The sequence below is a fragment of the Neolamprologus multifasciatus genome, chromosome 7 (assembly GCF_963576455.1).
Source record: "Neolamprologus multifasciatus chromosome 7, fNeoMul1.2, whole genome shotgun sequence".
Classification (NCBI taxonomy): domain Eukaryota; kingdom Metazoa; phylum Chordata; class Actinopteri; order Cichliformes; family Cichlidae; genus Neolamprologus; species Neolamprologus multifasciatus.
In genome coordinates, this window is record NC_140445.1 from 7,601,671 (window position 1) to 7,617,418 (window position 15,748).

At 41.2% G+C, this 15,748-nt stretch overlaps 1 protein-coding gene across 2 annotated transcripts; it reads right to left on the reverse strand.

Annotated features, from left to right (window-relative positions):
- Positions 1–3,242: 3,242 nt before the first annotated feature.
- det1 (DET1 partner of COP1 E3 ubiquitin ligase) lies at positions 3,243–14,983 on the reverse strand. Of its 2 annotated transcripts, none has more exons than XM_085168046.1 (9): positions 14,799–14,983; positions 13,850–14,182; positions 13,434–13,700; positions 13,130–13,342; positions 12,824–13,047; positions 8,916–9,045; positions 8,181–8,371; positions 6,025–6,216; positions 3,243–4,090 (listed from the first exon to the last, which is right to left on the reverse strand). In XM_085168046.1, the coding sequence occupies exons 2-9, from the start codon at positions 14,096–14,098 to the stop codon at positions 3,901–3,903; spliced, it is 1,656 nt and encodes a 551-aa protein (XP_085024172.1). In that variant the 5' UTR covers positions 14,099–14,182; positions 14,799–14,983; the 3' UTR covers positions 3,243–3,900. The 2 variants fall into 2 exon arrangements, with proteins under 2 accessions (XP_085024172.1, XP_085024173.1); XM_085168047.1 differs by lacking the exon at positions 14,799–14,983 and adding an exon at positions 14,355–14,787.
- Between the last annotated feature and the right edge of the window lie 765 nt (positions 14,984–15,748).

Here is a 15,748-nt window from a genome sequence, read left to right on the forward strand (position 1 = left end):
ACAACAACAAAAAACATGTAAATTTAAAATTACAGGCCTCAGAACATGTTAAATGTTACTGTTCATGACATTACAATTAAAAAATAAAGGAACAAGGACAGCATGTTTGGAAGGGCTACCAGAAGAAAGCCTCTCTGAAAAGCACTAGTTCGGTTTACAAAGTTGCAACTGAAGAAACCACAAAACGTCTGGAACAATGTCCTTTGGAAAGATGAGAGCAAAGTGGAGATGTTTGGCCCCAGAACATGGTCATCGAGTCATTGCAGTCATTGAGTCGACCATGAACTCCTCTGAATACGAAAAGTATTCCTGAGAAATGTGAAGCAACTTGTCTGACAGCTAAAGTTTGGCCCAAATTGGAGGACAATGATCTCAAGCAATCAGTAGGACTGAAAAGCAAAAGAATCGAGGTGTTGCAATGGCCCAGTTAAAAGTCCAGACTTCAACCTGTTTGAAATGTTGCAGAACCTTAAGAGAGCTGTGCATAAATAAATGCCCACAAACATCAATGAATCGAATCAACGCTGTAAAGAAATTCCCTCACAACCAAGTGAAAGGCTGATAGTAATACAGAAAACAATTACTTCAAGTTATTGCTGTTAAAGGTGGTTCCTCAAGCTACTGAATCATGGTGTGTACTTAGTTTTTCACAGGACTGCATAGAGACCTGTGAAAATTGTATTTTTGACATGCCTGTATGATATGTGCAGTGGGCTATGTTTTCTTTGACTAACAGCCTCCCGCGCTGAAACAGGACCAGACACCATATCCATCTTTTCTCATGCACCAATTATCTCATTCCTCCTCTACATGTCAGTTACATTTTTGCAGTTCTCTAAACCAGCTGTGCATATGTGAAAGTCCCCACACTTGTAGTTCACAGCTTTTTTCCCTGTCCTGTCAAAAAAAGAAGGAAAAAAGAAGAAGAAGAAATCCAGCATCCGATTGCCACTTGTCAGATTTCAGATTTAATCTTTGGAAGTTAAACTAACTCTATCCTTTTAGTTAATTATTTACCATTTAGCCATCAATCTGTCCAATGCTGTATTAATTACTATATGCAAACTATTTGAACCATTTGTTGAAATCTTTTTAGTTTTAACAATGTATCCATTTATTTTTTAAGATAAATATCTCACCATTTATTAATATATTACCTGCTGTTGCTGTTCTCCCCGTTTATCCACCAGTAGTATAGAGATTTAGGGACTGAGTGTGGAAGGAGGTGTACAGTCCTAAAACTTTTAATGAATTGGAAGCACCAATTTTGACAACAAGCAAAGTGGAGAACTTTGTATGACGATTACAAGCATATCTCTGGTTTGGCCTCAAATCTACCTGAGCTATTAACTTCTATTTGCTCTTAGGTGCAACATTTTTAATAGTTATCAAAGTTTGTAAGTTATACTGGGGGCTTACTTTGCATATTGAACTTTGGAATCCGTCGTTGTGTACAGTCAGGCATCTTCAAAATGCGTTTTAAATTTCAAGTTTTCATTCACACTTGAGTCCTGTGAAGACACGAGGCTGGTCCAGTTCAGTTTGAGGTGCAAAACGTGGTTTAAGGGCAGCATCAGGGTTACATCACGAGTTAGAAACAAAAGAAAGAACGTACTCTGGAGTGATGGAAACACATCTCTGTGCATGAATTTCCTAATGCTTTCATAACATCCCGAAGCGCACACAGCTTGAATCATTTCTGCTTTGATGATGAGCTAACAAAATAACATCACCTCGAAACAAAAAAAATGTAGAGAATCTGGTCGTCGTGCATCTGTGACTGCTGTGAACCACACTGAACATGGAGTGAAGGGCTCAAAATAAACAACAGAGTAACGCACAGTGCTGCACCAGCCTGCACATTTTCACTCGGCTCTGCTGTCCGAAACATTAAATGCAGCCGTGTGCGGTTAGATCTGTGAAGACTAGTGCTGCAACAGGAAACACTTAGGATTGTGGCCTTTTCTGGATTACATTGGTTGCTCTGTTGCCTAGACAACAGTAATTAGAAAAGACTAGGTTACCAAGCAGAGAGCGGTTATGTTTCCTTAGCAACCAAGGTCAGGGAGAAGGCTCTGTGTTTACCTGATTCTGAGGAAGGAGACAGATACAACACATCTGTCATTGTAGTAAGTATTGGGAGGCGTCAGATTCATGCAGTCCTCTATTTTCCCTGCTTGCACTGAAGACTGTAACTTTAGCACCACAGTAACCCGACTGCTTTTTAATACATCTGTGCAGAAAATAGAGCATGTGTCAATTTCCAGCCTAACTGTCAGTGCAAGCTTTAAAACACACGGAGAATACGAGGGGAAAGGAATCTGTTAGGAGAGCACACATTGTGTCCTCCTATATGTAGGCCTGTGTGTGCCCGCTGCGTGCTCTTCCTGTAATTAGTTGATTATCACAGCTTGTCGTCACACACAAGCTTACACAAACACGCTATAATGACAATGACATAACACGGCCTCCTTAAGTATCAGTCTACCGTTTTGTCACTCCTCTGCTCACTGCTTCTATCATCCATCTTCCCTTTCCCTCGAAGCCCTTTTAGTCCGCCTGTCAGACAAAGACACACACACACAAGCTTCCCATGTCCACATGTAACCAGAGGCTATGAGAACACTTAATCCCTCAGCACCTGCTTTCCATACTACTGTGACCTCTCCGCAGCTGGCTCGGTGTGTGCCTTGTTGCCTTTACATGTTCATATCAGTGCCAGGAAGGAGGAGGGTGGTGTTAATTAATTTGCATATTTGTAGATTTGTTTGTATCCGTGTTTTTAGAGACACGTTTAAGCTTAAAAACATGGCCAGCGCTGTAGTGCGGAGAACAGATGGAGTGGGTATAACATGGCATCGTTATGATCCCATACAGTGCAGCAGAACAGACTGCAGGGATCAGCTTTTCAAATTAAATATGATGACACTTACACTGTGTCCTGTCTGCTCTCTGTACGCAGGTCCAACCAGTGCCAGCATCACTTCTGGTGCTTTATAAAGCCTCTAAAGACACAGCTAGTTTAAAAAAAAAAAAAAAAAAGTTCAGGTTTAGAGATGAAAAAGGAAAAAAAATATAGAAAATTTCATTTGGAGAAACGATGCAGATTACTTGTTTCTGCACTCTAAAGTGTGTGAATAAATGAATTCATATAGAAGAATCTGAAGCAAAGAATAAACAGGCCAATTATTTATAGCTTAAATCTTCAGGTACACACACATACACACACCTAAAACAGTATCCAAAATGTAGATCATTTTATTGCCATAAAATATATACAAACAGTAGCATGTAAATTAAAAAACAAACAAAATGTAAAACGAATATAAAACAACACGACCTCTTTCCACATCCATGAGAGGAAAAAGAAAGTTTGCTTGACTGCTGCTCACCAACCGGATAAGAAATTCGGACCTAAATGTGCACAGCAGGAAAAAGAAAACACCTTTGGTTCCTTCTAAGAGGTACGGCTACCTACAGCTCCCACCTCAGCTGCACATCAATCACTCTCTACACATCTCCATTTACACTTATTCCACCCTCTCCTCCCTACAGGTCGCTCTTTGTTTGGTGGAGGAAGGGGCAAAGAGAAAGCAAAAGGGAAATGGCAGAATTGCAGCCTTCTCACCGAGGGAGAAGAGGGGCTGAGGTGCAGTGAGTGCTGCGAGTGCTGCGTGATGGCAGGGGAAAGAGGAGAGGAACAGTGGTTTCCATCAGGAGAAGAATGCAGAGAGAGGGCTGCTGATTTCTCTGGAGGAGGAGACGGCGACTAAGAGAACAAAGTGTTTTGTGCCTCCCGATGGAGGACGTGTTTGTTGTATTGTCACCAGTAGCTGCTAACAGAAGCCCAACAGGCCCGCAGTTTATCTCCAAGTGCGAGTCCATTTTTACGCCAGCTCCTCACGCGCACACATGTCTCATGTGGAAGTTGACCACGTACTCTGCGTTGGTGCGCTGGACAGAAATGGCAAAGGGTTCAAAAGGGTGGAAGGTGAAGGCGACCAGGCGACGCACAGCGTGATTAACTGGCCGTCCCAGCAGGCCCGCCTGGATCTTAAACTTCAGCAGGCCGGAGTCACGTGCATAAAATCTGGTGGGTCAGAGATGAGAGACACAGAAGCTGCGTTAAACTCATTTAGTCCAGTCTCTTCTTTTCTAGGACGCTCTATGATGAAAATTCAAAGTACTGTACTTTCATCTTATTTGGGGAGCAAGCGGCTAAGACTATGACTGATTAACCTGTCAATAATTTTGCTAATCAGTTGATAAGCTTAAAAAAAAAAAAAAAAGGTGACAAATGGCCCTAATAATGGGTCAGGCAATCATAGCCTAGCTGTGAAAACAACAGTGTCCATTGCTTATTTTAAATGACTTTAAATTTCAGTGAATGTTTCTTCTACACTTGGCTCCAGTCTTACTAAGAATTGACTGGTGTGACAGCATATCACAGCTCAACATTAAAATCAATTTCAATTGGCTAATTCTCATATTTTTTTGAATCAAAGTGTCTGATCTAACAGCGGTTTTATAACGGCGCGCACATCGCCGCGTCCAGCGCCTCAAAGACACAGAAGCTACAACTGAACTAAGCTGGTTATGAAGGCACCTCTACAACTCTTAGAATTATTGGCCAGAGCGTGCCAGTCTGCTCTCAGCTATTTTTAATCATTTCAGTATAGAGTGCATACGCTGTAAATAATAACAGTCTGTTACATTTTGCTGATAGGTCAGTAAATGGTAAATCTAGAGAAACGATGCAGATGTGATTTTAGCTCTACGTTCTCCACAACAGACATTTTGATGTGTAATGACAGGAAAAGCACAGGTGTTAGTTTGATACTGTTGCCAGCTCTGGTGCTCTCTAACGAATGCCAGGTGAGCTGAACGGTGCTGGTCTGTTAGCACAGGTCCCACTAAAGGACACCAGGCTCTCACTGTGTCCTCATGGAGTTCGTTTCTGACGGTTTGGTCAGACACATGGCACGTGAGCAGTCCGTTTCAGGTTATTATGTAGGGGTCTGGTAGTGCTGCTCCTCGCAGAAAAGAGCAAATACTGGTTTCTGCTGCTGTGTTGATGGCTTTCTATTGCCCCAACAGCTCCCTCTTGTCTCTGTATCCTTGCATTTCTTCCACACTGTTGAGACTATGATAGGAAACAGAGCAAACCATGCCATGCTGGAGGATCTGAACTACCTGTGCAACCTGCGAACCAACAAAAAGCAAAACTGGAGAAAAATCAGTCAGGACGTATAAGGACACCGCAGTAGTCTATGGCCAGCACCTGCAAAGCCATTGCCTTTTTGTGGGTTGCCTGTTTCATATTCTGCAGTGCACCTATTGTCACTTCATTTACTCACACAGGTGAAATGGGCTGACAATGGTTTATGGTTTCTAACCAAACAGATTGAACTCCCTGAGTCATTCCCTTTTTATCTTGAGTAATGTTTTATTTTCACGCCTATGTTTTCATGTTATTACTGGGATATATAAAGATAATGCCAGTGGGAACAAAAAAATGGCCTCAAATTATTATTTTTTTCTAAACTAACAAAAACAGAAAGTTGTCATGTGAGAAGTTTTGTTAAATTTTCTTTCGTATTTTTGTTGTTTTGCATTTTTCCAGAACATTTTATCGAAATTGTTGATGTTTAATTTACAGCTGATTAACCGTTTAGTTAAGCAACAGTATATCCTCCACATCACTACCCAAGTTTCATAGTCAGTAAGGCTGCTGGATTACGGCAAAAAAAAACAAAAAAAAAAAACACCATCACAATTATTTGGTCAAAAAATGTTAATCTCAATTGTTTATCACAATTATTTATTACGTTTATAAACAAAAAAGTGTCCTTTGGCACTGGATTTCTTTAAATATGTAAATGAAAAACAATCATAAATTAAAACAAGATAGTAGTGGAAATCGCAGTCAAGAAGGAGAAAGCCTAATTTCTGGACATTAATTAGCATGAATCGCGTCATGCATTAAGATTACAAAAGGACTGGTCATCCTGATGGAGTCCATACCTGATGGGGTGGTCTCCGCAGGTCTTAGGCCTCTCCATCACTGATACCCACTTGTCATCATAGCTGAAGAGGGAGAGGTCAAGGTAAGGGCTGCTGCTGTAGGACTGTGCGCTGATGGGCAGCTGACCCAGCAGCCGACGCACCGCTTCGGTATGGCCGCCGTATTTGGCATTCACAATAGTGTCCTTAAATCTGAAGCGGCAGACAGACAGCTCAACATTAGCTAACCCCTGTGATCCTGAATTGTCTCGTTTCCACTGCAGCTGGGTTTATGTGCAAATTCTTCATTTATTGAATAGATTTCTATAAATGGCATTTAAAATAAAAAACACTTTTCTGAGTTCTTATAAATTGTAGTCTCCAAACTCTCACTATATATTTCCAGCACTCAGCAGTGACTCTGGGGTCTCACTCCTCCTCTCTCCCTTCACTCTTCTAAGCTCGGGATCCATATTTTTCAGACGTGCTCTCACTTTGTTTCATACTACATTATCTCCAGTCTTACCGGCCTGTCTGTTTCGCTCTACCTGGCTTGTGCTAGACTCTGAACTGGGCTTCACTGCCAGCTAGTTGTAAGTGGTACAAATCGGGTTTGCGGAATGTGCTCACCAGCTTTCAATTTCTCCCCTCCTCCTGTCCAACATCAATTTTCACCACTCTAAAATCCAATTCTGAGCTCTTTTCCTCACTCAAACGATCCTTTATCGTCTCCTCCTTCTCCAGCGCCCCTCCTTGCCACCCCATTCTGCTTTACCCTCCACAGGAGGATTTTGTCACCTATGCTGGCCAGTCAAACCACCAAATTTAATCACAGTTCCTCCAGCCACACTAACCGTCTTAATGTCTTTCTTCTATATCCAGATTAAGTCCTAAAACTCCTTTCCTTCCTCCTTTAGGCGATCGTTGCTGATCTGCTTCACTTCCTGACCACTGTCATAAAATCCTCCCTGACATTTGATGCTGTGTGGCATTAGGAACATTTTCTTCTTTTATTTAGAATCCAACGTGACCGGATCGGTTTTTTGGGTTTTTTTGCATTTTCCATTCATAATCACAGACTGTAAATAAAAGACGGAAAAGCCACCTTGAACATGATGGTAATGTGCTCTGTGTGCTCCGTTTATAGGTTGGGTTTTGAAGACAAACATGAATATATTTGGACTAGTTGTCAGCTAATGCTAGTAAGCTTGGTTAGCAGCAGTGTCCACAGATAGCCACTATCTGTGTTATGTACCCATAATACTGATAGTGGCTAATTAAATAAAAATACAAATAAAAATGTCATGACACGTCCAGAGACCTGATTCACAGCTTTTTAATGCCAACATTAAAAAGTTGTTAATCTTACAGCCTGGAACAAAAAGTGGTTTTGGCCTGTATGAACAGTTTCTTCCTTCATAACAACTGTATGGTGGGTAAATGTCTTATAGACTGACAGAGCGCTGTAGCTAATAGCTCGTAGCTTGGCCTCATCTTCATTAACGTGAGTCACTGAACTGGTCCTCATCATTGTATTTGTACTGTTGGTGCTTTCTGGTATCTTTCTTCTCTTCTTTGATCCCTAGCTGGCATTAGGTCTGGATCGACTCATGCGTTGCTGTGGGTGCCAATGGTCGTCGAATTTCCTTCACAACCCGTTTCATTGGCCTGGTGTCGTCGAGATTTATTCTGCAATCTCTGATGTTATCTTCTGGTATATTATCTACCAAATAATACAGATTACTGCGTGGGGCAGTTGTTACTGTTATCTGTGTCTCTCTGTTAGACCAATGCAATCTGTATTCGCTAACCAGGCACGTTAGAAATAGATGGCAACTTAGCTATCTAATGCTAGATGATCTATCATCATCTTGTCCAAAATATGGTTACTTCTGGTTATAAAAGAAACCAATATGGCAGTGATCAAAATGCTAAAAAAAATAGCTCCAAGAGTCCAAAACTAGATTGTGATGGTATGGTGGCTTATGCCATTTTATATATACAGTCTATGGTAAAGGTAAGAATCTTAATCTTAATTGAAGCCTAATCTGCAAGACTCACTTTGGCAGAAATCTTCAAATGAGATAAAATGTAGTTTTGGCATCATGCATCGACTTTGTTAATCATCACCATGTGGCTACTTTTTCATCATTTCACTTTATTTTTTTAGTCGGTACCTTCTCTGGACCTGCCGTGCGTAGTTATTTGATGAAGCAGAGCAGGGGAACTGGACAGCTTGGCTGTGCAGGGTAGCATTTCTGAACAGGTCGCAGAAATTCTCAAAAAGCTCCAGCAGCTGGTCGGAGGTGTTCTCGAAGACAGCCAGCACCTCCGTGGACACCATGTTGTACACAACAAAGAAGGATGGCTGTGAGAGATCCAAACAGGGGAGTGGAAATTTAGAGAAACACAACAAATCATTCTGTAATTATTTACTTTAATTTAATCTGTAATTAATAGTTTGATGTAGCTATGTTTTTCAAAACCATGATCAAGGCCTTTAATGAAGAGAACAAAAAAAACATAGTCAGACACGAGACATTCATTCTAGCATCATTAAAGCTTTGAAGGCTTCAGCATGTTTACATTACAGGGTCACTGCAAGTTGAATATGGCAATGTTTATAAAGTTTTCAAGGGTAAATTAAAAATGGCTGATTTGCTCAGAAGTCAAATGTGGCATTTCTTGAAAATAAACTGAGCATTAATTAAGTCTATTTGTTGCCACAGTGAATTCAGAACTGAGCAGAACCTGTAGGACAAGCGTATCCTTGGAAACCAGAAAGAGGAATTCCTGTTACACAGCACAAACAACAAAGGACAGAGAGAGAGAGAGAGAGGCTGGGGAAAGCAACAAAGAGAGGAGAGGGAGGAATTCAAACTCAGATCATATTTTCTGTGTGCTCGCTCTACCTGCGAGGGGTCGGTAACTCTGAGCGTGACCACGTCTTCGCTGGTGTATTTGATGAAGAGGTGATGCTCATCCAACAGCTGCATCTTCCACATCCTTAAACGTTTCAGCTGATCAAAAAACTGGAAAAACCTGCAAGAAAAAACCCAAAACAAACAAACAAAAAAGGAAACTTACATGTTGGATGGCCTTTAATTAATCATAGATACACAGTGGACAAAACCATGAAGAGTTTCAGTGCGTCAGCAGTTAATTTACTCACACAGCATCACACAGAAAATAAGATAACACTAAATAAGCTGAGCTGAAAATCCTTGCCAATTACACAAGTCAGAATTTTGCCAAGCAAATTTAATTTAACTTTTAAATATGAATATTTGTCTATTCTTTCTTTCTTTTTTTAATTTAACACCGTCACCATCTTACACTTTATTAGACAGTAAATGTGAAGTGCCAGAAAGGAAATTTTGGGTAGAAAGAGAAGTGGACTGGCATATAGTAAAGGCCCATCTAAATACAAATTAAACAGATACATGGCATGTGTGCCATGTATGTATAAGGCCGCCCCTACTTCTTTTTAAATCTGTCTGGCAATCAGAAAAACATGCATGAATTCAGTGATAGCCTGATTCTGTCTGAGTGTTTTTCCTGTTAAAAGGGAGTTCTTCTTTCCCACTGCCCCCAAGTGCCTGCTCAAAAGACAAATGTCTGATTGTTGAGGTTTTCTCTCTGATATTGTAAGATCTTTGCTATACAATATAAAGCGCCTTGATGCGACTCATTGTGAAGAGGGGTATAAACAAATCACAGGCGCAACGGGGGAGGTGTTCTGGTAGAGCAGGGCGATATGACCAAAAATATTTATCGTGATATACATTTGAAAATTTGCGATAACGATAGAACTGACGACATAATTGTCACTAGACAAAATATTTTACAACTCCACAACTTTATTTAAACAAGCAGCTGTTTTTTTATGTGCATTAAAGTTATATAAAAATTTAACAGTGCAAATGCAAATTCCTCGCTGACAGTTTAACCAAAAGGCATTTCCAGTGGAAATTGGCCGACATATCCTCAGCATAACCATGTTTAATATCCACTGAAGTTAAAAAGAGGTTATACACACAATACGGTAATATTATGTTGAAGCACAGTACGTATCACTCCGCGAGGCTCCTGCCTACGATAGCCGTAATGCTCCGACAATCCATCAAGCGGAGAGGGTTCGCAGCTCAGCAACATTTGACAGATTTTCGAGCGCCGTGTACATAAAATCGTTTCGAGGTCAGTAAACACAACCAGAATTCATACATAAGGCACACAGGATTATAAGGGGCACTGTCGATTTTCAGAAAAATCAAAGGATTGATTTTAAGTGTGCCGTATTTTCCAAAAAACACAGTAATAACGACGGCCCGCTAGCATGCTCTACCAAAAATAGTGCTTTGTTGTGTATCTGACGGACGAAACCCAAACCAGTTCCACACCACTGAAGCTGCAGCATTTTTACAAACCAATTCTGGTTCATCAGTTTCATTCAACGATCTGCTTTCGCCCTTCTCATTCTCTGTCGCCGCCGTGCTTTTTCTGCCATGTGCGTATGTAAACAAAGGCCCTGCGCATGCACGTTTTACCCATATTCTATCGCAATATTTCATTTTCTTATCGTTGCCCAACATTATACCGGTATTACTGTGAACGGTATAATATGGCCCAGCCCTAGTTTCTGGGAATTATAGTACACATCGAGTGTACAATGGCTTTACTTTTCAGATCAGAATCAACATCCATGACTTTGTATAAAATTCAAGATGGAATTGACAAACAGATGAAAATACATGCCAAGAAACCGGAGATAATTGTGTCACTCTGTGACAGCCAAGAGATAAGACGGCGCTGTTTCAGGCTTCAGATTTGAGCTACAGCTGATGATTAGTTTTTCAGTACTGATTACGACTCAAATCAACCACTTGATAAAGTTTAAAAATGCTCATCACAATTCTCCAAAGCCATACATACCATTTGATTTTAACGTTGAACCAAAATTAAAATACCCCCAAAATCTTTACTCCAAGTTAATCTAAGATTAAAGAAATGTTCTCATTAGAGAGCCTGGAAACGATCATAAACATCTATCACAACAAGGCTTTCTTATTCGTCCATACAGGCATAGAGATACAAAATATGGCAACCAATAATCAAGAAAATTGAATTATTTTTCTGATAATGGAATTTGAGTTGATAATTACATCCAATAATGTGGAGCCTCCTCAACATCCGGCTGAGCATCCGATTTTTTTGCCTCTCTCTCCTCTGCCATATTTTGCTGCCCATTTATAGAAGGGCGGAGCGCCTCGCATGCATTGAAGACATAAGTGAGTGAAGAATGGCTGGAGTGAATGACAATCAGGCTCTTTCTCCATATTCAGCAAAATCCAACACTGAGTGATGGCACAAGCAGTTTATCGTTTGAAAAAGAAGAACATAAACACGACGAGTCCTATACTCGCAGCTCCTTCTACATCCACCTTTGGTGTGCTTTCCCAGAAGTAGATGCAGAACCCATAGACAACATACAAGCAAACACACCCATCATGAAAAGTGCGTACATATGTCAGGATGTCAGTGGTGCAGTTTGAGCTTTTGTTGGCAGAGTTAGGACCAAATCTAAGGAGGCAGAGAAATAATTTCAGACAGCCGACTGCCCTGGAGCAGGATCTAGCTGTGTGTCTAAGGTAACATAGGATTATAACAGCGTTATTTTACCATTTCCATATCAATGTATATTCAGTGGCAGTCCGCATTTTGAGTTATAACTGCGCTTGTTGCCAAATGCAGTGGTCTGATTGGTCCGATTGGTTTATTCGCATATTAAAAGGAAAAAAAAAAAAAAGCCACAAATTTGTTCTTTTAAATGATGCAGTTAGTGTGAACAGCTGTATAGGAACAGGTGAGTCTGAAAGATCTTTGTGACACACAAAACATTTGCATGAATTTTTTGTGTCCGTGTTTAAAGGCTCTGTCAGCATATTCAATTCAATTTTATTTATACAGCGCCAAATCACAACAACAGTCACCTCAAGGCGTTTTATATTGTAAGGTAGACCCTACAATAATACATACAGAGAAAAACCATAAACCGAAAACAATCATATGACCCTATGAGCAAGCACCTTGGCGACAGTGGGAAGGAAACAGGAAGAAACCTCCAACACAACCAGGCTCAGGGAGGGGCGGCCATCTGCCACAAATCCACGGCAGCATATCCACATAGATATACATATTTTCCTGTCCACATTTATATGCCATTATTCTCCACAACAAAGGTTATTTTTTATCAGATCTTAAATTATGGAGCGGTCCTTAATATTTGGCTGTTTGGATATAAATTAATTGGGTCTAAATATTGAAGTATATCCAACAGATTGCCCTTGAACTTGAGCTTGACATCCCTTTCACTCAAAAGTGCCTAATCTTGCTCTCCTAGCAGTGCACAGCAGCATTTTCCCCACATACAAACTTAATAATAAATAAGCAAATAGCAAATTACACTTAGCAGAGATTCCACCTCTACTGTCTAGAAAAGCAGCTCACAGTTATTCACCCCCTCTCGACATCTGCTACGAGTTAAACAACCATTTTAACCACAACCAGGTGGAGATCTGATGCCACCACACTCAGCTTATCAAAACTGCAGAACAGGCAATAAAGTTAATAAAGGAGAAGAAGATTATTATCTCTGCAGGAAATGCTGCACAGGAACAGGAAGCTCTCCACCCTAATGTTTTATGTGGCCGAGGATTTAGTTTTAAGTTATAAGTAAGTGAGTACTAGAGATAAATAACTAAAGGGCTTTCTGTCACCATATGCAGTTCATTCAAGTCGACTGATCCAACATGATCACTACCTCCTCTTGGCTGTGGCGCTGCCGTCCTGCTCTGCCCTCCTCCAGAGATAGACCAACAGTCTGTGCTTGAGGGAGTTGATGGTTTTGTCGGTGTACAGACGGGCGAAGCCTGGCTGATTCTCAGCTTGAGTTTCCGTATAAACAGCTGAAAGAGTCAAGAGGTCATCCTCATAACAGAACCGACCGATAGTCCTCACATCCAGAAAAGTTCCGTCTGGAGTCACCTGACACAGCCACAAAAGCAAATCATTAACGCTTTATATCGCAGACTGTCCCATCACTGCAACATGCTATTTAAGTACTCACCTGGAAGACATGGATGGTCTGCTGCTGGACCGACAGCACAGCCAGGATGTTCCTGTAGAGGTAGAGGCCCTGGTTGTGTGACAGGATGATTTTGTCACACTTAAAGGACCTGGTGTCACATAGCCTACCAGTGTGGAGATCGATGATGTGGAGAGAGTAGTCTTCTAAAGGAGACCGGGGGTTGGGAGTCACGGATTCATTGTTGCGGTACACCTGGTGGGAGAAATGTAGATGAAAGGAGCAGCAGGAGAAAAATAAATCATTTATTCATCTTCCTTTTTTAAATTTTCTACTAAGCTGATACCTCAAAGAAGAATGGGGGCGGCTCCTCAGGAACATAAACAGCCGATCCGACAATGACATAGCGGCAGTCGTCTGTAAAGAGGCTGCACTCCCGGTTCAGGTGCTCTCCATTCGAGGCCACATTTGTAACGTGGAGCAAAGAGAAAAAGCGCTCAAACAGGCGTCCTCGTATGTTGAGGGAGCGCTGATCGTTGGTGGTGAGAAGAGTCTCTCCTTCTTGGCCTCTAAGCAGATCCTGAGCTGCCTGGCAGCCTTGGTATTCGTATATCTGTATGATGAACAACAACAATATTTTCTGGTGAATTTCGTATTTCAAAAGACTGTGTGAGTTACACTCTGTACCAGATGGAAGATAAGAATCACACAAGATATTTGGTTTAGGGAACGTGAAATAATAGAGGGTTTGTCTCCTCTTACCTCTAGGGAGGTTTGGTCAGAGGAGAAGGCGATAAAACAGCGTCCATCTGGTGAAAATTTCCTGAGGAAGCAGGGTGGCTTCTCCACGTTAACCACAGTGAAGTTGGGGAACAGGTTCTGGTGGAAACAGCGCACTCGGTACCAGTGAGCTCCAGGTCGACCGGAGCAGATCCTACGCTTCTCAAGACGATGGACCACATTCTGATTTTGGATGCGTCTTGGTTTCAAGGTTGGGAAGTCCTCATCCATAGTTGTCTGACTCTTAAACCCCCTCACAGTAGGCAGTTGGGTTGTTAGCAGCTACAGGTAAGCAGCTACATCACGAGTATAGCCCTGTTACATGTGTGTTTTAAGGGAAAGTGAGAGATGAAAGTGTTAAATGGTTTTGATATCTGTCAAAGTGTCAAAGTTCTAGAGATGGCGAGTTTTACTTTTACATGTGCACCTGCTATTATGACAGAAATACAGACTATAGCAAACTACGCAATTCAAGAACTTGTAAAACCTTTAAATTTTCTTCCTGTCTTCATGTTCAGGCCTGTGAAACAGACTGTATAGATTTGGAGATATATGCCCAAACTAAAACAAGAGTGATTATTTCACTTAAACATCCACATATGGCCCATACCATCAGTAGCTGTCACATTTAGGACAACACAGATGGTTAACAAAAAGCAAACTTAACAAATGGGTCCTAACATTTTAAGACAAACATACGACATGTAAAGAATGGGCTAAGTTAAGTAAACCATCTGTAAGACATAGTTTCTTCTCCTTTTTGCGTCTTCTTTGAGCCTTTAACGTAAATTGCATACCTGGATGTTTGATAAAATGATCAATAAAAATAAACTGTTGAACGTCTAAAAAGAAGCTTTCTGTCTTCTCGAAGTCCAGCAGCTTGTGTTAGCAACAGCGTTAAGTTTGGCTGACGAGATTGAGTTTAACTTACCTCCGAAGCGTTCACAACCAGCCACCAACGTGAGTCTCCTCTTATTCGCATACGCTAAAATAATTTCATTCAGCCCACTGAGTCATTGTAACCTGCCACGTTTCTCCAAATCCCAGAAAGCCCGAGGAGTCTCTGGATCCATGAGCCGCTGTGCTTGTTGTTAGACAGCTTATATGGAAACGTAGAAGAAGACCGCAGACGCCAAAGGGCTGCCATTTAAAACAGCGCCCCCACGTCCTTCTAAGGTGAAGGAGGATATTGCAGTCTGTGACAACGAGGGACTACAGAGAGTAATGTGCAAAGCTAATCTTTGACATGGCTGTAGTGATACTTTTGTACAGTGTAGAAAACTTGCTCAGATCTTTGCCCTAATACAGATGCATTAGCATACATGAAAAGCTTGGACTCTAGAAAGGAGAATGTCAAAACCCTCTAATAAATGTAATGTAGCGTACACTCATTGGCATTTATTAGGTACAAATTGCTAATACAGGGTTGGGCCCCCTCAGAACTTCCCTAATTCTTCATGACATTCTTCATGAAACAGATTCAACATGGTGCTGGAAACACCTGAGAGATTTTGGACCATATTGACATGATAGCGTCACACAGTTGTAGCATTTTTATTGGTAGCACATCAGTGATGCAAATTGTGTTCCACCACATGTCAAATGTGCTCTGTTGGACTGAGATCTGGTGACTGTGAAAGCCATTTGATTTTGCCAGACAACATTTTTCCAATCTTCTACTGACCAGTTTTGGTGACTCAGTGCAAACTGTATCCTCAGTTTTCTCTTCTTACCTGACAGGAGGGACACCCAGCATGGTGTTCTGCTGATGTAGCCCATCTGATACAAGAAGGACCAAGTCATTGTTTGTTCAGAGATGGTTTTCTGCAAGACTTTATATCTGAGTTACTGCTGCCTTCCTGTCAAATTAGACTGGGGATA